At 36.9% G+C, this 24,367-nt stretch overlaps 3 protein-coding genes and 2 pseudogenes across 4 annotated transcripts; 1 reads left to right on the top strand and 4 right to left on the bottom strand.

The window, feature by feature from the left end:
• Positions 1-372: 372 nt before the first annotated feature.
• Positions 373-2,072, bottom strand: LOC137746646 (codeine O-demethylase-like; annotated as a pseudogene).
• Positions 2,073-3,035: 963 nt separating this feature from the next.
• On the bottom strand, positions 3,036-4,806 carry LOC137746877 (protein LATERAL BRANCHING OXIDOREDUCTASE 1-like; annotated as a pseudogene).
• Positions 4,807-5,815: 1,009 nt separating this feature from the next.
• LOC137748673 (probable anion transporter 6, chloroplastic) lies at positions 5,816-11,273 on the top strand. The gene is made up of 15 exons (XM_068488842.1): positions 5,816-6,314; positions 6,556-6,701; positions 6,873-6,972; positions 7,131-7,183; positions 7,330-7,404; positions 7,512-7,592; positions 7,924-7,982; positions 8,713-8,774; positions 9,000-9,115; positions 9,364-9,400; positions 9,520-9,615; positions 9,910-10,051; positions 10,149-10,201; positions 10,660-10,746; positions 10,847-11,273. Exons 1-15 carry the CDS (start codon positions 5,934-5,936, stop codon positions 10,946-10,948), a joined length of 1,590 nt encoding a protein of 529 aa, XP_068344943.1. The 5' UTR covers positions 5,816-5,933; the 3' UTR covers positions 10,949-11,273.
• Positions 11,274-11,303: 30 nt separating this feature from the next.
• LOC137748672 (heparanase-like protein 3) lies at positions 11,304-14,329 on the bottom strand. Its single transcript, XM_068488841.1, has 9 exons — positions 13,940-14,329; positions 13,469-13,505; positions 13,187-13,370; positions 12,940-13,088; positions 12,610-12,840; positions 12,315-12,504; positions 12,103-12,228; positions 11,911-12,010; positions 11,304-11,822 (listed from the first exon to the last, which is right to left on the bottom strand). Exons 1-9 carry the CDS (start codon positions 14,180-14,182, stop codon positions 11,454-11,456), a joined length of 1,629 nt encoding a protein of 542 aa, XP_068344942.1. The 5' UTR covers positions 14,183-14,329; the 3' UTR covers positions 11,304-11,453.
• A 3,949-nt stretch (positions 14,330-18,278) lies between these two features.
• On the bottom strand, positions 18,279-23,423 carry LOC137747430 (probable receptor-like protein kinase At2g23200). 2 transcript variants are annotated; one of them, XM_068487535.1, is made up of 2 exons: positions 20,778-23,423; positions 18,279-18,467 (listed from the first exon to the last, which is right to left on the bottom strand). In XM_068487535.1, the coding sequence occupies exon 1, from the start codon at positions 23,367-23,369 to the stop codon at positions 20,796-20,798; it is 2,574 nt and encodes an 857-aa protein (XP_068343636.1). In that variant the 5' UTR covers positions 23,370-23,423; the 3' UTR covers positions 18,279-18,467; positions 20,778-20,795. The 2 variants fall into 2 exon arrangements, with proteins under 2 accessions (XP_068343636.1, XP_068343637.1); XM_068487536.1 differs by having other exon boundaries at positions 18,290-18,460.
• Between the last annotated feature and the right edge of the window lie 944 nt (positions 23,424-24,367).

The following is a 24,367-nucleotide window of genomic DNA, read 5'->3' as shown; positions in this document are numbered from 1 at the left end:
AAGATAATTACTACATATTTTCACATCATATCATCAGTAAATTGGTAAATTGATAGAGTAACGGATAGAACTACTACAAAAACAAGATAACTAATAAAGTAAATTAATACTGTTCCTCATAACCAATCCACTAGGTAGAATATTCTTTTTTAAATTTTTTTTAATATCATTAAGGGAAGGAAGGGGAGATTTGAAAGTATTACAATAACTTAGGAGATGTGGAGTTTCAAACTCGAGACGCATGGATATAAACTCAACACTCTATCCACTATGATATTAGACCACATGCATCCACTAAGTAGAATATACTATATAGTACAAAATATATTAGGTTACTTAAAACAGGAAAAGATAGCTAGTGAATAGAACAAATTAGATTCTGACTGTTTCGAGTGCAATTTCCCCTCTATAATAGCTTTCGGAGTTGATAGAAGCATAATTCGTGACACTCTTGTACAACCTCGGCCTTGTCTCGTCGATCAAGTCCTCGACCGGACCAATCTCGGTTTCAGGATCGGGTTCATTGAACAAAGCAACAGATAACCTCATCCTCTCTGCATTTGTCACCACTCTGTGCATGGCGCTCTTGTAAATCCCATTACTCATGATCTGCATCTGATCACCGGGATTAAGAACGATAGCATGAGGAAGAATGGGGACTCTAACCCATTTTTCATCTATCAATACTTGAAGGCCTTCCACATCCTTGTCTTGCAAGAGACATGTCACGCCGGACCTATCCGTGTGAGGCTTGACGCCGAGGACCAGGTCAGATCTCGAGCACGGAGGATAGAAGTTGAACCTTGCTTGCATCAGAGATTGGTCTCCAAACAGCTGCTTTGCAAAGCTGTTATCTTCCAAATTCAACGACTTTGCCATTGCCTTGAACACAATACCTATCATCAACTTTACCCTCGTTGCATATTCATGTAGCATCTCTCTGCAAATTATACACACATTCATAGATGCGTTATATATTAATCTATGGATTTTGTCCAATTATATCAAAGTGACAGTCGCAACTTGCTTCAACGAATACCATATCCCTTTAGCATCTTTCTGCAAATTATAATATTCTCTTATTTGAACGTTAATTTACGGATTTTCTGTCAATGTGGATAAATTTTTTAAGGTGCCTGAAATATAATAATAAAATATTTGGTTTAAAATATTTGTTCAAATTTAAAACTAATTGTATAATTACACTTGATGCACCGAATTGTATTTGTGACACACTGAAAAATCTCTGCAAGATGTGTCCATAGTAGACTAGCTATATAATCCTCAAGGCAGGCAATAGTAATGCAAACCCTAAAGTGTACGGACGTACCCAAAATCATTTGGATTTTGAGGCCAATGGTGATGCCTTCTTTGGTTTTCTGGGAAGACCCTGAGAGTGAGACGACAGGACCAGTCAAGAACTTGCTTTTCTGATACTACGACATCGTTCCGATATCCTTCGGCGCCGCCATGAACTGCGGTATTTTTCCTTCTCTTCTACTGGAAGGCAAAGAATTGTTTTGCTGTTTCACGTACCTTGTCAAGAAGTGAATCCGAAATCCCATGGCCTAATGCCTGAATTCATTAATCCATCATGAATATATATATTGTATTCCATTAGTTTAGTTAATCAGATATGAACTTGTTTATCCATAATCCGTCGGATTTCATCCACGAAAAAACATCAGATTATCAGATCGGATCAAATTATGTTCTTTTTTGGATTGGATTGGATTAGATTGGATAAGATGTAGTCTAGTCCGAACATGGAGAGTGCAAAGACAATAAAATATACTTTAACATATAGTATAATAGTACCAATAAAAAGAAATGGAAACCTGGAAGCATCCTGCCGAGCTGAGTGCTGATCTGAGTTTCTGTAGCTCCTGATTTTCTGCTTGTTCAGAATATTGAGGAGATGATGGGGAGAAGAGACTGATATCAATGATGGGGATTTCATCAGCCAATGGTGGAGAAGAATCTATGGATCCAAACCTACTTTCTTTAACAATATATTCAGCAGGTGGCTGCTCACCATTCATAGACATTTCTTGGACATTGGTCATGACCATTTTCTCTCTGTCAATTTGTGACCGATATTAATCCACTGATGGGGATATATATATATATATATATATATATATATATATGAGTGCGTACACACATACGCACAAGCTCAAATAATTTACTCAAAATTTATTTTCCACGATAATTAATCATGCATGGCCATAAATTAAACGCATCCATAAGCTTAAATAATTATATGATCCAAATTTATATGGTTTGGTCCCATCTACTCGTAACAAAGCACGTGCAGATAAACTCTTACATCGTCATTTTAAAGCAACTTGCGCAAGAAAGACGAAGGATTCCAGCAACTAGGTGATATATATATATATATCTGTGAGTGCGTACACACATACGCACAAGCTCAAATAATTTATATTTTTGAAAACTGAAATAATAATGCAAACCAAAATTCATTTTTATTTTTCAGATTGAAAATTCTTTCATTATAAATTCTTTTCTTAGAAATTGAAGTCACGAATTCATACCAGCACATATTACTAAGAAATAAAAATAATAATGATAATAATAAAATTAAAAATAAATGGTGTCTAAATCAAAATATGATGAGCATTTTCGATTCAATATTTTCAGCATTTTTTTTCCTCCCAATTTGATGAAATAAAAGTAAATTAAAATGAAGGGGAAAAAAAAAAAGAAAGCAAATCACATAGATAGGAATTCTCTTGTTCTTCTTGCCTTTATGATTACTTTGATAGAACAAGAGGAATGAGGGAGGGAGAGGAGGGACCGAGTTCACGTGAGAGTCACATGAAGTATGGGAAAGAGCCCCGTACGGTCAAAGATTCTCCCAATCAAACCCAATGCATATTAAGTTAAGAAAATGGATCATCTACGTATCTGTTTCTCTTAATCTTAGGGATTCACCAATGTTAATTATTGAAATTTAATTCAACGGTTAAAGTTATTATAATTTTTAAAGTGAGTCCCTGTTTGTAGTCATTGGATCAAATTTCAATGGTTCGGATTGATGGATTCATATGATTTGGAGGAAGGGATCCGGAACGGATCCCTTTCCCTAAGCTAAAAGGGTGCATGCCGATTGTTCTCCAAACAGCTGCTCTATCCGTGTGAGGCTTCGCGCCTAGAACCAGGTCGGGTCTCGAACACGGCGGATAGAAGTTGCACCTTCCTTGCATCAGGGATTGGTCTCCAAACAGCTGCTCTGCAAAGCTGTTCTCTTCCAAATTCAACGACTTTGCCATGGCCTTAAACACTAGCCCCATCATCAACTTTATCTTCGTTGCATGTTCATGTAGCATCTCTCTACAGATTATACACATTAATACATATGTTATATATATTAAGGCTTTTTAGCCAAAATGATCCTTAAGATATAACTTCTCAATTTGATCTCTAATATTTGAAATCAATAGAAGTGGTCCATGAGATTGTCCACTATCAATCATTTTGGTCATTTGATGAAAAATTATGTTAAGTAAGGATTAAACTGATAAAAATACCCTCAATTTAATAAACAATAGGGTAAATGATTTGACAAAATTAGAGGGTATTTTTGTCATTTTATTCTTATTCAATGCAGATATTTCAGAGAAAGATCAAAATGATTTATGGTTGACAAACTCATGGACCAATTCTATCGATTTCAAATCTTAGAGACCAAAGTGAGGAGTTATGCAAATCTCATGGACCATTTTGACTAAAGTAAGGAGTTATGTATCTTGCTTCAACCAACACCATATCCCTTTAGCATATTTCTACCAGTTGTAATATCTGAACGTTAATTTACAGACTTCTTCATCAATTATCAAGATGTGAATAAATTTTTCAGTATGTTTGAGCATAGCCCGATACATCAAGTATAATAATATAGTTGGTTTAAATTATTTTTTTTTCAATTTTTCAACCAATTGTACAACTATACTGATGTACCGGGAGTATTGCCGACATATTAAAAAATCTCTCCAAGATGTGTGCGTGGTAGACTAATTATATAATACTCAATGCATGAAATAGTAATGCAAACCCTAAGTGTACGGACGTAACCAAAATCATTTGGATTTTGAGGCCAAAGATGAAGCCTTCTTTGCTCTTCTGGGAAGACCCTGAGAGTGAGACGATAAGACCAGTCAAGAACTTGCTTTTCCGATACTATGGCATCATTCCCATGTCCTTCAGAGCCGAGTATTTTTCCTTCTCTTCCATTGGAAGTGCAAAGAATTGTTTTGCAGTTTCGCGTACCTTGTCAAGACGTGAATCCGAAATCCCATGGTCTATTGCCTGATTTCATTAATCCATCATGAATATATATAAAAACATATTGAAATTCCATTAGTTCAATTAATCAGATATGAACTTGTTTATCCATAACCCGTCGGATTTCATCAACAAAAAAAATTAACATCAGATTATCAGATCGGATCAAATTATTTTCTTTTTATGATTCGATTACATGTCTAACATGGTACATGTATAACAAAATTACTTACATATAGACTATAGTACCAAGAAAACGAAAATGGAGTTGATATAACCTGAAGCATCCTGCTTATCTGAATTTCTGTAGCTCATGATTCTCTGCTTGTTCAGAATATTGAGGAGATGATGGGGAGAAGAGACCGATATCAATGATGGGAATTTGATCAGCCAATGTTGGGGAAGAATCTATCGATCCAAACCTGCATTCCTTAACAATATATTCAGCAGGTGGCTGCTCACCATATTCATAGACATTTCTTGAAAATTGGTCATGGCCATTTTGTCTCTGTCAATCTGCGATCGATATTAATCCACTGGTGGTGAACATATATAGATATACATATATTACATATATACATAGACACACACACAAGCTTAAATAATTTTTCTACTCAAAATTTATATGATTTGGTTCCTTCTACTCACAACAAAGCACACGCAGATCAACTTTCATTAGCATATTTTGTTCATCACATTTTCCACCGGAAAGCTCGTGACTATAATAATCAATATCTATGCGTCTTCGCAGAAAACAACAGATATGGCTTTCTTCCAAATTCAAGTATGTTATAAGCTCCTTTATTCTGAAGTAATGCTTTTCTTATTTTTAAGTTCGAATCCTCCTTTTTCATCCACAAAAGATAAAAATAAATATTCAATTAGACAATCTAGCTCGCATAAATTAAGAGAAGAAAATTCATATTGTAAATAGATAATTGAGTTAACCCACGTTTCCCACCGAAAACTAGTTTACATACTAAACGACCAATTTCCCACACTTGAAAACTAAGATACAAAAGTGGAATTAGTTTCGAATTTGCTATTTGCGAAATACCTGTTGGTAGGTAACATATGTTTACTCCATTTTCTCACAATAAGCTGCTATATATAATTTGATATCGAATTTGCTATTTATGGGAATTGAACCTACAAACTCCTATTTATATATAAAAAAATACTAATAAACAATAGTACTAGCGGCACTTATCATGTAACTTTAGTACCAAGTTTCACACCCTCATGACCCTCTACAACAGTTGGGCTCAGGTGAATCGAATTGAAGAAGGGTTGGATTTTTTGACAATTAACATCGTTGGACCTTTCAAACTCCTCGTACGACCCAAACAAATTTCAGAGTCCCAAATTCGCGGGAGTTGAGTTAGGACCCAATTCCGCGGGCCCCACCAGAAAATTCCAAATTCAAAACAAATCCTGAGCCACAAACCAATCCGTTCCGTGGCCCAAAAATTCCTCCAACTCTTCAGCACCACCCGCAGCAAGCAGTGGCTCGCTTCCTCACTCCTCTTCTCCTCCTCCTCCTCCTCCTCCTCTTCGTTCTCCTCCAAATTTTACAGAAACCAAATTGAAATTTGCCACCTTTTAGTCACGGATAGATACGCACGGAAATGGCGAGGCTCACGCTCAGAGCCGAGTGCTCCTCCTGCTTATTTTCACACAGCACAAGCTCACAATCTCCCCTCTCCTCACCCAGACGACGTCGTTTGCTTCGGTTTCCTCCGAAGAACAACTTGGAGTTGAGAGTGATTTGTAGCATTCAGGAGAGGGAAAGCGTCAGGGAAACCAAGAAGGTCAATGGGCTACCGGTGGATAAGGTCCAACGGGCTGGTTCGGGTTCTGGGTCGGATTCTGAGGGGGAATTGAGTCAGGAGAGCGGGTCTGGGGAGGTGGGTTTTGATTGGGATTGGCCGCCGTGGAAGAACGTACCTCAGAGGTACAAGCTCATTGGGACTACTTCGCTTGCCTTTGTCATCTGCAACATGGATAAGGTAGTTCTGTGGCTCTGTATTTATTTCTCGCTTAGGCATTCATTGAACAAGTTATGGGCTTGAAATTTTCAGCTTAAACTTTGATGCTTTTGTGGTGAAAAGGAAAGAACTTTGATGCAAAAATGCAATTGGACGTAGATTTTGGGTTGTGGGTTAACTACGTTTTGGCTTTAAACGAATTAAGTTTGTTCCTTTGGCATGCGGGATTGATTAAGTTTGATTTTGGGTGTTTGATTGACAGGTGAACCTGAGTATTTCTATAATTCCAATGTCTCACCAGTTTGGATGGAGTTCATCCGAGGCGGGATTGGTTCAATCGTCGTTCTTTTGGGGGTATGCATTGAGTCAGTTGCCCGGAGGTTGGCTTGCCAAGATATTTAGTGGGAGGTTTGTTTTTTGGAAGCTCATTTCAAGTTTTTATTATGTTACTTATTTATTTACTCGTAGACCCATGCAGTTCATCCGTGGCGGGATTGGTTCAATCCCCAAATGCTTGTTTATTGATCTTTTGGCCGGGACAGATAAGCCATGTTTATCTATCATTTTCTTCTAATGCAGAAAAGTTCTTGAGTTTGGAGTGTTAACTTGGTCCTTGGCTACGGGACTTGTCCCTCTTGTTGCTGGATTTACACCTGGTTTAGTTTTGTCCAGAATTTTGGTACGCTCATCTACGACATATTCTATTTTCTACGGATTCTTGTAAATCAGTTCAACTTTGTTTAGCCTTTTGTTTTCGTGCTTGATTTCCAACTTATTGTTGGTTTGAGTATCAAACCTACCTGTTACTTACTGAAAGCTCTTTTCTTTGAAGTACAGGTAGGAATTGGAGAAGGCGTTTCCCCATCCGCCGCAACTGACCTTATTGCCAGGCATGTATGACATTCATATATTTAGTTTGGCCCATCGTAGATTCATAGGTGGTGTTCATGAAGCATTATTTTGTTCAAATTCAGGTTGTCTAGTGGATCCAATTTCTTTGTGTTTGAGAACCCTAGTAATCGTTTACCGGATGCAGGACAATACCTTTGGAAGAGCGTTCACGGGCTGTAGCATTTGTCTTTGGTGGTCTGAGTGTAGGAAGTGTTGCAGGGTATGTTGCATGGATAAGATTCAAAGAAGATTTGGTTTTCTTATGTCTATATTCGTTGTGTACTCCACGTTGATTGATGCCCATTTGTAACTTTGAACTTCTTGCAGGTTTCTTCTGGCTCCTCCCCTTATCCAAAATCTGGGGTGGGAATCTGTATTTTACATATTTTCCTCTTTGGGGATTGCTTGGTAAGTAGCGGTTTCAAACACCTCAGAATTAGTGGTCTCCTTTCTTTTTGCTGAAGAATTAATTCCCTTAACTTCTTCTGGTCCAATGTGAAAACTTATTTATTTGTTTATATCAATATGCCAGGAACAAAAACAATATTCTTTTTCCTTTTTTTCGATTTTCTGCCAAGTACCAACCTTCTGTCATGATTAATTATAGAAGAACTTACTTGGCCAATTTATTGTTAATAGCTCTCTTTTTTCCTCTTTTCTTTTAGAAAAATATGAAATGTTATAAATACTGAAGTCTCGCAATATGCTCATGTTGTTTCCCAATATATATGTCTTGAAGGTATCTGGGTTTTCAGTTTCTTGAAGGACAAGCCTCATGGGTTGGTGAATCAATTCCACGTGAGCATTTAATCCCTTATTCATTATCCTTGTTTATTTGGAGAAAGCTTACTTATTTTCATGTAAAAATGCACAGTTGATTACTTATCCGAAGATAAAGTTGACTAGTAAATCAGAGGTCAATTTAGTATTAAGGGCCTGTTTCTTTGAGTAGCCAATGCCTTCCGGTCATTATCTTTTTTGTTAAGGAAAAACTGTTTGGTTTCAGATTCGGAATCATGAGATAGCTTCATAATACTCAATTCTTTTCCTTCATGAATATTCATGCTTGACAAGGCACCACTATTGTTTGTGCCTATCATTTCTCTCCTATTGTTCTTCACTACATTGTCTCTCTTTCTGATGCAACTAGTACCATTTTGCTAATGTCTGAGCAATCACAATTGTCGCCACAGTTACACTGATCACTACCATTTCCAAAGACATATACACCATTCTATCACTGTATATTCCCGTTCATGCATGACAAAAAAATTTGTCACATTGGATTGACTCTGCCAAAGACTATTTATTTATTTGTACAAAGCATACTTCACAAGAAAAATTGTACTTGATCTTGATAACGATTTGTCAATACTTCAAGTCATGGATAGTGTGGTAAGTTGGTAACTATACCAGATGCTGTTGGCAAGGTCATCAATATTCAAGCATATGTTTATGCCTTATTTTTCACGTACCAAATTTCTTGCATAGTGATGATTCCTTTTATTCTCTTGGAAATACTTGATAGGGTCCGAATCAACAGATGTGAAGAAAACATGGAGTACCGAAGAATTGGGTGACTTGTTGAAGGTGTGATTCTTTTTTCTGTTGTATGTGTGACTTGGGGCAATGCTGGTGTTAACGAGGAAAATGCTCACAATTAAGTGACGAATGTTAAACTTTATTGTTGTCGTTAGACTAATTCAGAAAATAACTGAAACCTTTTGATTTATATCATTGCTTTTAAGTTTTATCATAGTTTACATAGCGATTACTGTGTAGTAATTTGGTTTCTTACTTGCTTTTATTTAATAGGATGTACCATGGAAAGCATTTTTCCAAAGTCCAGCTGTATGGGCAATGATCTATGCTCATTTTTGTGGAAGCTGGGGTCATTATACTTGCCTAGCGTGGCTTCCCACCTATTTTAGGTAATTCATGCAGAATTTTTTCTTTGTATAATGATTGGGAGGTATGCTTTTCCTTTGTTTGTCTATTTAACGAATGTAAGTTGTGGGGACACTTGCCAACAGTGGTGACCGTAACTTAGTCTGGGAAATAGAAGGAAAACGAAAAGTACTAGATTAACTTAAGGTCATTTATAAGTTATCTAATCTTTTTTTGATAAGAATGTTTGTAAGGCTTGGTATCTGAGGCAAGTATATTATTTTCTATGCAGTGAGGAGCTGAACCTGAATTTGACAGAAGCTGCATGGGTAAGTCTAGACTTATTTCAACGAGTATGCCCATCAAAGCATTATATTTCTTCGTACGGTTTTATCAATTTATAAAGCTATTCAGTTACATGATACCAAGGGGTTTCTATTTGTTTCAGGTCTCTATCCTTCCTCCATTGGCTTCGATCTTTGTGACCAGCATTGCATCACAATTTGCTGATAGCTTGATTTCTAGTGGAGTTCAAACCACTACGGTAAGAAGATTTCAGATTGAGCTACTCTGTTGTATATGATGGAATCAGAAAACTCCATCTGGAAGAAACTCTTTAGGTTTTTCCAAAAGATGAAAAATGCCCTCAACAGTTTTCTCAAGTTTATGGATATGTTTCTGTTAAGTTGTTTATTTAATTGCTACTTTTACCTGTGAAATACATAATAAACTTGTGACGTTCATAATATGAGTTTTGCATCATTCCTTAACTTGCTTAAGGTAATTTTTGCACTTAGACACTCTTAATGTTTCTGATGTCCTTGTTTTGTACATGTAGGTCCGAAAAGTTTGCCAAACAATTGCCTTTTTATCTCCTGCAGCTTGCATGACTCTTTCATCTCTTGATCTAGGGTTGCCGCATTGGGAAGTTGTTGGGATTCTCACTGGTGGTTTAGCCCTCTCAAGCTTTGCCTTGTCAGGTACAAATCAATCAAAATTGAAGCTTGATTTTCGAGGTTGGTGAATAGAATTGTTCTTCTCCTACGCTGCAAAGTCATAATATATTCAAACGTGCAGGATTGTATTGTACCCATCAAGACATGTCACCCGAATATGCGAGCATACTTTTGGTATGTAAAGTACACATGAATTTTTATTACTGTGCTGGAAGCCTGGAAGATGCAATGGAGCGTCCTATTTTTGTTTATATCCTATCTCTTCCCTTTGCTTGATTATTAATCAACTTAAATTCAAATCCATATCGTATGCATCTTTGTTAGGATTTTTAGTGATATGCACCTTCATTCTGGTGTGAAGGGTGGGTGGTGGAAGTTTGTGTTGTGTCGTTTTATCAATCGACCTGCATGATTGAATTCACTGGTCTGACTTATCTTGGTAGTTCTTGTCTTGGACATTTCTTGACGTAATTTACTCGTGAATCGTGATACTAAGAGCTGTATGCAGTTCATCTCCTTTTGGACTTGATATACATGAGTATCAATCAAAAATACGTCAATGCATTTTCTTAAAATCAAACAGACCCAGATATAAATTCAGTTGATTTGACGGATTCAAATTTGCCACTCAGGGTATTACCAACACTGTTGGGGCGGTACCTGGAATAATAGGCGTTGCCCTCACCGGCTTTCTTCTTGATTCCACTCATTCATGGAGTGTAAGTAGCCTCTGTTAGTGCTTGTCAACTTTTTACCACCTTCAAAAGCTTACATCGTTTAATTACTTCGTCTTAACTGATTCACTTACGTGTTATGCAGATATCATTGTTCATCCCATCAATATTTTTCTACCTGACTGGTACAGTCGTTTGGTTGGTGTTCGCCAGCAGTAAGCCTCAAACCTTTTCGAAGACAGACTGACCTTTTTTGTAGTTCAGTCTTTTTCTCTTGAATGAAGCCTTCCAAATAGCGGGATTCGTCATTCAGTGTATAACTAGTGTCACCTGTGTTCGGAAATTAGCTAGTATTCACCATTTGGTTCTTTCTGTACATCTAGAACAAGGCTGCTGCACATGTATATGTAATCTTCCATGACATACACATTTTTGTTGTTGTAATCTCGAATAAGTGTTCTTGGTTAGCCCCCAAACAACGACGGGTGGAATCTGATATTGTACAGCTGTTTTAACAGTTCACAACTTCACTTGGTATAAATATGTTCCAAAAGGTCAGATGTTTTTGTCAACATTTGAATTGGTTCCGAATTCCGATATTTGGTGAGCGGAGATCCAAACACAGGACTTCGGGTGCAGAAGTAACTGCTTAAGCTACTTTTAAGAATAGAACAGTATAAAGATGGAGGATGAAAATTGAATTGTATTCTCTCTTATTGAAACAATGTTAACGATTACACTTTCAGCATTGCCTACCTGCAAGCAGGGGGAACTAGGTATGGTATGTGAGCAAATACAATTGAGGACGGACCGACCAAAATTGGTTCCGATGCATTTACATACACAGGGTTTAAGCTAGGAATGATCCCGGATGAATCTACGCGCAAAGCGTTTCCATTGAGCAGCATGGTTTGGCTTTGTATATTTCCGTCCTTCGGTGTTAGATGGTATTCTTCTCTTTCTGTTGAACTTCTGGGACCCTGTTGGAGCTTGGTCACATGTGATCTATGAGGCTTGTGTGATTTGTGTTTATGTCGCAGAGTCCAGGTAGTGTTGAAGGCAACTCTGGCCTCGGCCGTGGTGGTATTGTGCAGGTTGATCAGTAGCACCGTAATCCCTTTCTGTTAAGATGAAATCGTAATTAGCTCAGGAAAACAAAGAGTGCTGATTGTTGTCTTTCGTTATATTGAAGCTGCGGTTTAGACTTACAGATTGTTTTGCGCAGTGTGCGTAAGCACGTATCTTTTTTGGTCCAGAAAAGCTCGTTGCCAGGACATTTCTTCCCATCAACCGATGCCAAAGCAGAGCACTGGCACGGAGAAAGCCAGGATAAAGCATCATGTGTGTTAAAATGTTGTCTAAAATCGGCTTCTAAGGTAGTTAAGATCGGTATGTAGTTACCTGTAATAGTCGGGATTAGGCTCGAAGGTAGTAGTGTTGAGTAAACCGTAGTTTCCTCCAATCAATGTTTGTCTGCAGTAGGTTTTTGTATCGTAAGATGCTGACATACCGAGCTGATCCAAATACCTGTTTGAAACATCGAAAATATGACCCGTGCTAGAATTCAAACAAGAGAACGAAAGAAGATGCTTTAGATGTTATGGCCAAGTTACCAGAAACTATATACAAATGTATTGGAGACAAGATGGCGACCGCTGTTGTAAGCACCTCCAGCTTCCCCAACCCACGCAGCTGCTGAAGTTGCAGAACGCTTTAGGATGCCTTGGAGGTTGCTGAATGTGCTAGAAATACGATCAAGAACAGATGGATCGAGAATCTTTTCAATAAGGTGTTCATCAACCCCTGAGAATACAAAGGCAATGATTTCTTATCAGTTAAGAAGCTGGGAAATGGGAATTAAACCGAAAAACAGGATGTTTTGCAATGTGTTTGTTCAATCAGTTGTACCTGGCCCTAGATTATATATATGGTGAGTGACAACGTCCAAGGATGTGGTGGTTTTATCTGTGTAGTCTTTGAACCAGTTTGCATCGAAAAATCCTCCTGGCGATAGGATCAGCGGCTTTGGTTCGATGCCCTTGTAGATGTCTTGTACTATCTTCTTCAGAGCAGTTGTATCGGATACATACTGACTCGCCGAGACTGTTGTTCCGATTCCATGTCCACACAATTCATTTCCTGGCCAAGAATTGAAACACACTCAGTTTTTTCTAGACAAGTACGTTATAACTTTTGTGACCTTGTTCAACGACACTTTGGTGCGAAAAGCGTTCTTACCAAGCTCCCAACCATGTACGGTGTAGTTGTTTTTGACGCTGTAACGGATGAAAGACTCCGAATTGGTGTAGTCCCAATCTCCAGTTGCAGTACCGTTCGAATTAATTGCTCGTCCTGTGAGAGCATTTAATCCGAAGATAATCTTAGCCCTGAAGAGATCGTCAATCGGATAATGTTACGTGCTCTTGTTTTCAAAAATCTAAACTTTAATCAAGCAGCAGAAGGAAGAGAGATTATATTCTTTTACCCTGCTTTCTGAAAAAAGGAGCTTAATTCATCCCATCTATTCATAGGCAAGCAGCCCTGAGTGAAACCAAACATCTCAGAAGTGCTTTTTTGAAAAGCATCACAGCTTTGCTTGTTATCTGGTGTAGCATATATCACCTTATCTTGCAATGTGCCACCCAATCTAAGTTTCAATGGTGAGAAAGCTGCACAATTAGCAGAGAATTAAGCAAGTTTTTCAACTCTTATTTATAAACACCGGATCGAAAACCGAGTTTTTCTAATGGAATCAAGAAATTCCTACCCTTTATAGCATTTAACAAGATAGTGTTGTTTAGATCCTGCACAAGGAATTATCACATAATTATCAGAAAGCATTATAAATGCTAAAAAATATGAACAAAAACACTGAACAAAGATAGATTTCGGATATTTTGGAATCATAAATTGGCAAAAACTCATAGAAATTCATAAGAAAAAGTAAATTTTAAGACTTTGGATCAGTTTAATTGTGAAAACCCCAGAAAACAACCTGTTTCAATAGAACAGTTTATTTATTTATTTTTGTGTTTTTTTTTAACTAAAAACACAGAAAATGGAATCAGAGGATATAAACTTTTAAAAAATCCAAAGACATAAAAAGATTTATGATTTGTGATTATTTACAAATCTAAAGAAAAACATATGAAGGTGTAGGTGATCTAGAGAGAGAGACATTATGTATATGTGTATGTATATGTAAATGTGTGTGTGTGTGTGTGTGTGTGTGTATTACCAGATTGAGGAGAGAAGCACGACCCCAGCTGCATGTACCATAGTCGCATTTCTCAGGTGGCCACCAATCAAGAGTTGCACAAATAAAATCGTCGTCGATTTTGGCAATGGCGTCTCTGCCATTGATGCGGACTGTACCTTCCACACCTCCTCCTCCAAACCCCACCTTCGAATTTACAGTACAAACCAAGAAACTAAAAGAAACCCAGAAAATGAATCCCATTTGCAAGATATCAGAACCCATCTGCAACAAGATCTCTCTCTCTCTGTCTCTAAGTTTTTCTTTCTGTAGCTCTTGTGTTTATATATAAATGGAGGAGGAGGAGGAGGAGGAGGGGGAATCCATGAAAGAAAAAGTGAAGAGCTGAGATTACTGAAAATTTGCCAAAAGTGAAGGTGTTTTGTAACAGGAGGGAGAGAGAGAGAGAGAGAGAGAGAGAGATGAATTAACAGTTTAAAGAGAGATATCTGCAATTTGCTATAATTGTGTTACAAAGATAGAAAAAAGGCATATAATACGTACAACAAACTATTGGGAAACCACGTCAAGAGAAATCTACTCACGACATTGGTCTCCTTCCTCTCTGACTATGACCCTATTTTTATTATTGTCATTAATTCCAAGTTGTTCTTTCTTTACCGACAAATTACAGAAGAGACATTTTTGTATAATTCTAGGATGTGTTTTTGCGTCCGTGTCAATATATAATTTGCATGCAAACATACATATAAAGGCACAATAATCAAGTGCTCAAGATTACTAATATATTTACAAAATACTTTACTTCTTATATGTAAAGTAAGACAACCGCAGTTACGTACATAAACTTTGATTTATATAAAGCCAGTAATTTAACGACGTAAAATTTGACTCATTACACGTAAAAGAGCTGCGGAATGTTGATTGTTTTTATTTATATATGGCTTTCGTTTTAGATGAGCATAAAGCATGGGAATTAACTATATAGTATGGAATAAAGTTGCTAATGTTAGAGGTGGGGTTGGAAGTTGCTTGCAAGTTGCTAAGTGGGTCCATGAGTTTGCTTTCCAAATTGAAAGGTACAAAAGTTTTTTTGTGTGTTTACAACACGGTTTAGCATATCAAATGTTATAATATAAGTGATTGATTAAATGATTAGTTATGATACTTAATATACCGGATTATGTTTTCGGCAAATTAAAAATCTCTCGGAAGGTACAAAGATTGGCCTTTTACCAAAAGAAAATCATGAAATGGTAGAAATATGCCTAGTTTTACTGTTTGACAGCGGCGCCCAGCCACCCACCTGGTCTTGATTTTTGGATTCTTAACGTGCACTTCGCTCGGGTTTTCAAAAAAGATCATTATCTTATATTTGTATTTCATTTGGCAAAACTAAAAGTAATTAGGGTAAAAGCGATTAGGGTTTTTATTTTATGGAAAACTGATTAGGGTTTTTGAATAAAAATCGAAACATGCACGTTTTATCAACTGTCGTGAAAAACCCAGTTTGACGTGAATATCGCATGCATGTATGAATGTTGATGCATTTAATTCAATAACAATTTGGTACAGAAATTAATTTGGGTTAAAAAAACAACAGAAAACAATTGAGGTTTTTCTTTACCAAAAATAGGAAAAAGAGGTCGACATGAGCACTTTTATTATGAAAAGATCCGCAAAAAAAATTAGAGAAATAGAATTAACTAACCCCAACGCAAAGCCTGCAAATATGTAATAAAATACCATTTGTGATTATTTAATTTCTTATTTCTCGCAATGTAAACTTTCATTGGAGACTCTCTTTTCTTATTGAGAGATTTTTTAGTGTGTCGCAATCTAAACTTTCATTCGGGACACAGCCCAGTAAATTATGTGTCATAATACAATTAGTTGAAAACTTGAAAAAAAATTCAACTAATTGTATTATGACACATAGTGTACCGGACCGTATGTCCAGCACACTAAAGAATATATCTTGCTCTCCTTATGTTTCCCAATCGAATACTTGATTTTGATAATGTGATAGTTTATTTAAAGTGTAATATTAGGGAGACTATATATTTAAATCATATTTTGTAAACCATATGACGTGATTGATGGTGATTGAATTAATGTTTAAGTAGTGATTAACGTGCTTATCTTTTATTGGTGATACATCTCATGATTTGCTTACTGTTATTTGAAGGATCCAATGGTGGAATCGAAGCATTGAATTACGAGAATACAAAGTAACAAATGTTTCCAAAATGTTGTATTTTGAAAATACTTGATTTAATAATGAAAAACAACCATAATTAACTTTGAGACGATGGATTTGGTGAGCCAGACTATACACTAGGCTTGGTTATCCTACAATTGTTCGATGACATTTTTCTGTTTTTTTTAGTATATAATTGCAAGACGAAGTTTTTGCAATTTTAAGCCATGAACATAAAATTTTGTTCTAAACTCTAATGTACGTGGTAATTTTTATAATAAGCATATGAACAAGTTTAGTTTTTAGCTTTCCATGTGAAAACATAAAACATAAGACATAAGTGAGAGGTTTTCGGTCTGATTCTCGCAAAAGCAAATTTAAACCAAATTATTATGGTCAGCTCATTGTGAGGTTTAACCCACTCCCTACCCCTTAGTATAGATAATATTACATGTGTTAAAAGAAAATGTTATTAAGTGTTTGTGTGTGTGTGTGTGTGTGTGTGTTTGTATTCTTCCTTAATTGCCTTGATTTGTCAATGGGATCAGGTGAACTTTCACCCACAACAGAACCACCAAAACCTAATCCACTGGATGGTAGATAAGAAATTGCTATCTTTTGTGGTCTTTCGTGCTTGGACTTTGTGACAATATTATTATTATTATTATTATTATTATTAATCAAAAGCCAAAGCCTTAACTTTAAATTATTTGGAATAACTGAATCTATGATTTGCTCACACCCACTACACCCATCACTGTCGCATTGGATTATTTCTGGATTAAGCAACAGCAGATGGTAATATATATTTTTCCAAACGTTAGCTATTTAAGCAAACCCTAGATTAACACCGAATCATAAATTTAATTTATATCTAAATTCTAAAGTCCCGTTCACAGCTGTAATACTTTTTGAAGGTTTAATTTTCTTTCTTTGAACCCATTATCTATCTATCTTCTTCTATATAATAAAGCGAGAAGTGCAGTGAACAGTGAAAGCATTGCGATGGACAGTGAAATTTGGTGTCACCTGATGCCGACAAAATTTTTGGTGTCACCCCTTTGACGAAAATATTTGGACAAAACTGCCCCTCAACTAAAAAAATTCAAAACCTGCCTAAATAATATATCAAATCAAGGGCAAGTTGGTAATTTGGTTATTGTTATGTTTCTTTCACGTGCAAATATAAAGATAGTATAATGACACAAGTAAGGGTGTCGAACCACAGGAACTGATTAGACCTTTACAAATTACTAGCTTTATGTGAACCCTAACTAACCAATGAAATTGAAAACTGAATTTAGATTAAAGTAACTTAAAATGCAATCCAAGATAAAGATGCATGATAGATTGTCAGAAACAATGGAAATGGAACTAGGAATATTGATTTCACCATTAGAAGTCAATTCCATGAAATTAAGTCAAAATGCATTCAACTCTTCAATTTGCAACTAGGGTTCGTTTTACTTATTTATGATCATCCATTTGATGTGTGGTTGTGATCAAGTACTCCTATATATGCAACCTGGTTGTGATGTTCAACTTAGATTAGCAAGTAAAAATCCATTAAGATCAATAAAACTTCAAAGAACCAAAGAAATCACATGGCAGAATGTATGCATAACAGTTTCTTCATTCATTCACACGTCCACCAAGATTAAGCATGATGTGTACTATAACTTTGGATCAAATAATTCATAAGTTGCCCTAATGGTGATCAAACATTAAGATTAACAAACAAGTTATACTATAAAATCAGTGAATGAAACAAGAACACATATTGGTAATTTGAGTACTTTCACTTAATAACATAGAGTAGGTTTGCAAGGCTATATCGAATTCTCCAACTATGAACTTAACTACACAACATGATTACAAAATATATAAATATCAAGAACAACATGAGTGAAATTAAAGTTCATAGAAGAAACCCCCTTGAAGCAATTCTGATGTTGAACTTCTCCAAGAACAGTGCGGCTGGGTGGGTTCTTCGATAGCAGCGGGTGGTGAAGGGAAATAGGGTTTGTTTCTGGAAGAAAGGTTAAAGAAAGAGAAGAGAGAGAGAGCTATGGGCGTCCCCAAGGGGAAGCTTATGTAAAAGTGGCTGAAACTCTCAGTTTATAAGGTTAAAGAGGCTGTTACAAATTGCTAATACATCCCAGTAATTCGGCATTTAATTCCCACGTTTTTTTGCTGTTATGGGTCTTATAAAGAGCCATATTCATCATCATATTCAGTTTCCACTGATAATTCTTTGTCTACATCAGCATCTTTATTCAATTCTCCACTTTTAGAACCATTTTGTCTTATTTGTCCTCAACTGAGCTCCAAAATACAATTAGCTGCACACTAACACAAAAGAGGGTAAATTAAATGCAACTAGTTTAACTCAAAAGTATCACAAAAGGACTAGGAATGGATGGTATAAATGTATGAAATATATGAGTTATCAGTTATCATAAAATATAGGATTAATCTCAGTTTACTATTATAAAGTTTCTTGGTTTTCAACATTTGATATATGAAGTTTTTTGTTCATCCCAGAGTGATACATAAAGTTATAATTTTAGAATATTTTCATACATCCGTTAAGTTTGCTGTTAAATTTACCGTTAACTGATGATGTGACATTCACGTGGAAAATGACTGGATGCTGAGTGAATATTAAAAAAATAAATTAATAAAAATTTAAAAAATAAACTTTTGGTCTTCTCTCCTCTGCACCCACCCTTCCCCATCCCTCTTCGACTCCACCACTCCTTCTCTCTCTCTCTCTCCCTCCCTCCCTCCCACATCTCTCCATCAATGGCCTCCTCCAAGTCCACATCTCTCCTAAGCCCTATCAGGCTCCGGATCTCCTCCTGGACCGACGTCTCCGCCCGTTTCTTCGGCCCGGCGGCACCGGTGGAGAAACCAAATCCATCAAAAACAAACAAAAACGAAATAATTCGTATTTATGGAGAAGGAGTGATATTGGTAGAAGAAGAATGAAGACGAAGAAGCTAAAGCCTCGATTTGGAGGGAGGCAGAGTGACTGTCTTTACAGATCTCTTGCTCTCTCTCTCATCCTCTTTCTCTCTCTAAGCGTAGAGAAATCAAGATTCTTCAATGGGTTTGTGGGAAGCTTTGCTCAATTGGCTTCGCAGGTTAGCTCCTCTATCTCTTTCTCGTTTGGGTTTTTCAATTTGTTGGGGTTGTTGTATGATCCAGTTTTGATACATTTGTTTCTGGAATTTAGATTTTTCTATTGTTTTTTTACTGTACGGAATTTACAGGGACTTGTTTGAATTTCTAGTCTTTTTTGTGTAGTTCTGAGCTGGGGTTTTGTTTGAAATTTTAGTCTGTTTGGTTTAAGAAATGTGGGTTTTGATTGTTAGGTTTTTGATGGATTTGGTTTCTCCAGGCGGTGCCGCCAGGCCGAAGAAACGGGCGGAGACGTGGGTCCAGGAGGAGATCCGGAGCCTGATAGGGTTTAGGAGAGATGTGGACTTGGAGGAGGCCATTGATGGAGAGAGATGTGGGAGGGAGAGAGAGAGAGAGAGAGAGAGAGAGAGAGAGAGAAATGGAGTGGGTGGAGTCGAAGAGGGAGGAGGGGGAAGGGTGGGTGCAGAGGAGAGAAGGGCGGGGGTCGGAAGGGGTGAGGGAGAAGACCAAAATGTTTTTTTTTCCCTTAATTTTTTAATATCTACGTGACGCACCATTATTGTGAATGTCACATCATCGGTTAAATTTAACAGTAACCTTAACAGATATATGAACGTGTCCTAAAATTATAACTTTATGTACTACTTTGGGATGAAAAAAACTTCATGTACCAAATGTTGAAAACAAAAAAACTTTAGAGTAGTAAATTGAGATTAATCTTAAAATATAATATAAATATAAATTGGGAGAGAAAAAAGAATAAACAAATGAAAAGGAAGAGAGGAAAAAAAAAACAAATGACAAAGCTGATAGTGCCCATGTGATGGGGAAGAAAAATATAATAAAAAATAAGAAAATTCAAGAATGTTTTGTTCAAAATATTGTAAGAGGCAGGTAGCGTTGGTGATAAAAAAAATGTCTGTCGTGCGTAGCACTGTGATTAAAAAAAATATCTTTTGCACACAATTGTTTATTAAATATTATTTTTTAATTTTTAAACATTTAAAAGATGCATAGTGCTAGCAACAAAAAAGTCTCTCACACACGTATAATAATGTGATTCAATTAGTTGTCAAATGATCTTTTTTTTTTTTTTTAACAAACGATGTTATCTACATTAAGAGGGAGGGGATGAGCTTAGCCTCACAATGGGCTAAGAATAATGTGATTCAATCAATTGTTTATTAAATATTATTTTCTTTATTCTTAATGTAAATTTTATAAAAATCGATTTTATTACGTGAATGCAGCTGCTTTAATTGGTTTATGAGGGTTTTCTTCTAGCATGATCTAAAATTGTTCATTTACTTCAAATATTTGACTTTCCTTTTGTGAATTTACGCATATAAATATATTAAAACGTGTAAGTTGCAAATAGCATGCCGTGATTTAGAAAATGTCTTCTGCACGCGCATGAGTGCGTGCATGAAGGCTAGTAAGACTAAAATTAACAAGGCACACGTGAACTTATAGCTATTCAATCTATAGATACTTGAGCAAGGTTAACTTACATACCTCACAAACTGCACAGATTTATCTGGCATCACCAATCTTCAGTTGTGAGAATACTTCGTTTGTTGCCGTGTCCGATTCATCCACCCTGGAAAGGGTTATATCATCTGGGTTAATTGTAGAGCTATGGGAAGGAAAACGCTGAACATTTGGCAATACGAATTCTAATGAAGCATTGATTGTGCTGTCCTCATGGGGCTCTCTATGCTTTGCGGTTTGCTGGAGCTGTAACGCATACTCCAAGTCCCACAGTACATCCCCCATTGTAGGCCTATCATTAGCATCTTCTTGCAAGCATTTCTGTGCTGTCTCGCTAAAATTTCTTAGCGAGCTAGGATCAATCTGACCCTTGAGTGAGGAATCAACAATCTGTTCAAGCAATCCGTTCTTCTTGCAATTCATTCCCCATTCCGCTAAATTTATTTGCTCTATTGGTAGATTCCTAGCTAGAGCAGGTCTTGCACATAACACCTCAAGGAGAACAACGCCGAAGGAGTAAACATCCGATTTTTCTGTCAACTGTTGAGTCATTATGTACTCGGGATCTAGGTAACCAAAAGTGCCTTTGACATTTGTGCTGACATGGGTTTCATCAAGTGGACCAGATCTTGAAAGGCCAAAATCAGCAACTTTGGCAACACATTTTGCATCCAACAAGATGTTGGTGGACTTAACATCGCGGTGAATGATGCCTCCGGCTGCACCTTTGTGGAGGTAATGAAGACCCCTTGCTGCACCAATGCATATTTCAAGTCTTTGCTTCCATGACAAGCGAGGCAAATTTGATTCATATAAATGTTCTCTCAAGGTCCCTTTTTCCATGAACTCATAGACCAATATCATCTCAGACCCTTCATCACAGTACCCAATTAAGGAGACTAGATGGCGATGACGAATCCTGGACAAAACCATTATCTCTGTTTCAAACTCTGTAAGCCCTTGACCTGAACTATGTTCATGTCGCTTACCTCGCTTGACAGCTACAATTCTGCCATCTGATAGAGTTCCTCTATAGACGTTCCCAAAGCCACCCTTGCCTATCAGAAATTTTGGGTCAAAGTTGTTCGTTGCTTGCTGAAGTTGAGCAAAAGATATTTTCAACCCAAGATTTAGATAAGTCATAGGGGAGCCAGTAATCGTTCCCTCACTGAACCTGCTGTGGGTACTCCCTCCTCCAAATGCAGGCATTGGTGACCATTCCGAAGTTTCAACATGCTTTGCCTTTCTGTATTTCAAACCGAACAAGAACCCGACAACCAAAATGCAGATAAGAGACAGACCTCCAAGAACCGAACCAACCACAACAGTGACATTTATGCTCTTGGGCTCTTTCATATATGGAATTGGTGCCGATTCCTCCATTATTTCCAACATTTCCAGTCCATTTAGAAAGGAATTGTTAGTGGAAGTTTTTTCTACGTTAGGACCTATGCTGATGTTAATGAGTTCAGACTCCTTAGACTCCACCACAAAATCATAGTAGTAAGGGATCTGGTAGCTAAACACGGAATTACTGACATTCTTAGTGAAGTTTCCATTAGAATACAAGTTAAAAACAATGTCGTCAGTTTGGCCAACAAGGTCACAAAAGTGTGCCCGGACGAGATGTTTAGCGTTCCTGCGCACATTAAACGACCAGGTTATGTTGAACAAAATGGATGGGTTGCTACTACCATTGTTCATTACTTTGGCAGTCTCGTAAACTAAATCTGGGGCAATAAAATAATTAGCAGCAGCAACAAAACCATCATTTACATACTCGTTTTCATCCTCCAAGTACTTAGGCGTCTGTAAGGGTCCAACTTTCCATACAGGGTTTGACTTCAACAGATAAAGATCATCAGGATCCCAGTTTCGCCATAGTTTGTCCTTATCTGGTTCGAGTTCTTGACCTCCAACATTCACCCTATAAATTGTATGTAGAACTAATGGGGAGCTACTTGTGTAATTCTTAGGGCTGAAATTTGCAGGGGCAAGGAAGACTTCAATGGCATTTACAAATGCAAAAGACGATCCACGAGGCGTAAAGTATATCCTAAATGAGCCAGGATGAATGCCAAGAAAGAACTCCTTTATCGTAGAATTGCCACTACTATTCTTAGCAGTGAAATTCTTCAACAACATGAATCCAGAATTCGAAATATTAGGAAAAGCCGAAACATCAAAAGTAGCAGCGGAGAGATTACTTGAGGAAGAGGCGAAAGCCAAGAAATGCAGACGTACATAATAAGTACCGTTTTCAGTGATGTCGAACTTATAGTAGGATTCTCGCCTGAAAATTCTTGCTGTAAGGTAAAGATTCGACTGGTTGCCGCCATTGATACAGCTGCTCGCCTTCGAGTGGAAGAAACGATCTGGAGTGAAGACATGGTTATTGAAGGTGGCATTAGCATTTGACCCACAGTTGATGAAGTACTTATCAGGGGGCTCATAAGCCAACGAGGGAAAGTGAAGGGATGAGAAATGGAGGAGAAAAACAAGCACGGAAAATAGAGGGATAGGGGTTTTACGGATAGGAAGATTTTCCATGAAACTTTGATGGAGTTGCTGAATTTTGCAAGTGTTTAGGCTATGGGGTTCTATCCGAGTGACCATGTAAATTATTGAAGTACGAAGACATGGAACAAAAAAAGTGGTGGACTTTGAAGTTTAAATGCCAACCACTTGAAAATTCAAGGGATAATAATGGTAGATTCGACACCCTTTATATTTGATAGGCTGTAGATGTACGGGAGAGGATATTTTGGGTGGTTTATCTGTTTCTTGTGAAGGACAATGACTGAACTATATTCCACTAGCATCAAGGTTGGTGACTGCTTCTTACTGTCCTTTTGCATTTGGATGAGAACAAAGAACTTGACTACATTATTAGGACCCTACCTGGATATTTAATAAATTAGAAACGAATACAAAAACGAAAACCATAAGTGAAAACAAAATGGTTATCCAATAGGGTTGTTGATGGGTCGATATTATATCATATATTTTACCTTATTCTTAATTATAGTTTATTGGTTATTTTGGTAGAATTTTGATACTTTGTTATATATTTTCAATGTAGGACATTCAACTTCCTGTGGAGAAAAAAGTGACCAAATGGATGAATTTTGAAGTGATTCCAATTGATGGATGTTCGTGAGTCTTTCAAGATGATTTTATCAAAATTTCAGATTTTTCTACCAAGCCATTTGGCTGTAGCAATGAAATAAAGGCCCAGTGCACAACTTTTTCAAATTGACGTTTCTAGACGTTTTGGGTATTTTAGAGGTCAAGATGGCATATTTTGAGAAAGATTCATTTTGAGGATTTCTTTAGCTTTCAAAAGAGACCTTTTGAGACCAAATCAAAGTAAATTTGGTCGATCAAAAATCTAATTTTTTGATATTCAATTTTCAGTTCAAATAAAAAACCTTTTATTTTTTTAGGATTAAGAAAAAGAACATCGAAAGTATAACTCATGAAAGGTCCTCATCACTGCGGGCTGCCCGCAGTCCCACGCAAAACCATTACTTAAAACAAAATGGGTCGGCTCAGTGTGAGAAATTATCTAAAAAGTTACATAGCTGTAAAGAAAGGAAAACAAAAGAAAAGGA

Source organism: Pyrus communis, chromosome 10 (genome assembly GCF_963583255.1).
Source record: "Pyrus communis chromosome 10, drPyrComm1.1, whole genome shotgun sequence".
NCBI classification, from domain to species: domain Eukaryota; kingdom Viridiplantae; phylum Streptophyta; class Magnoliopsida; order Rosales; family Rosaceae; genus Pyrus; species Pyrus communis.
Note: the sequence above shows the minus strand (reverse complement) of the source record. Positions and strands in the feature narration are given on the sequence as shown.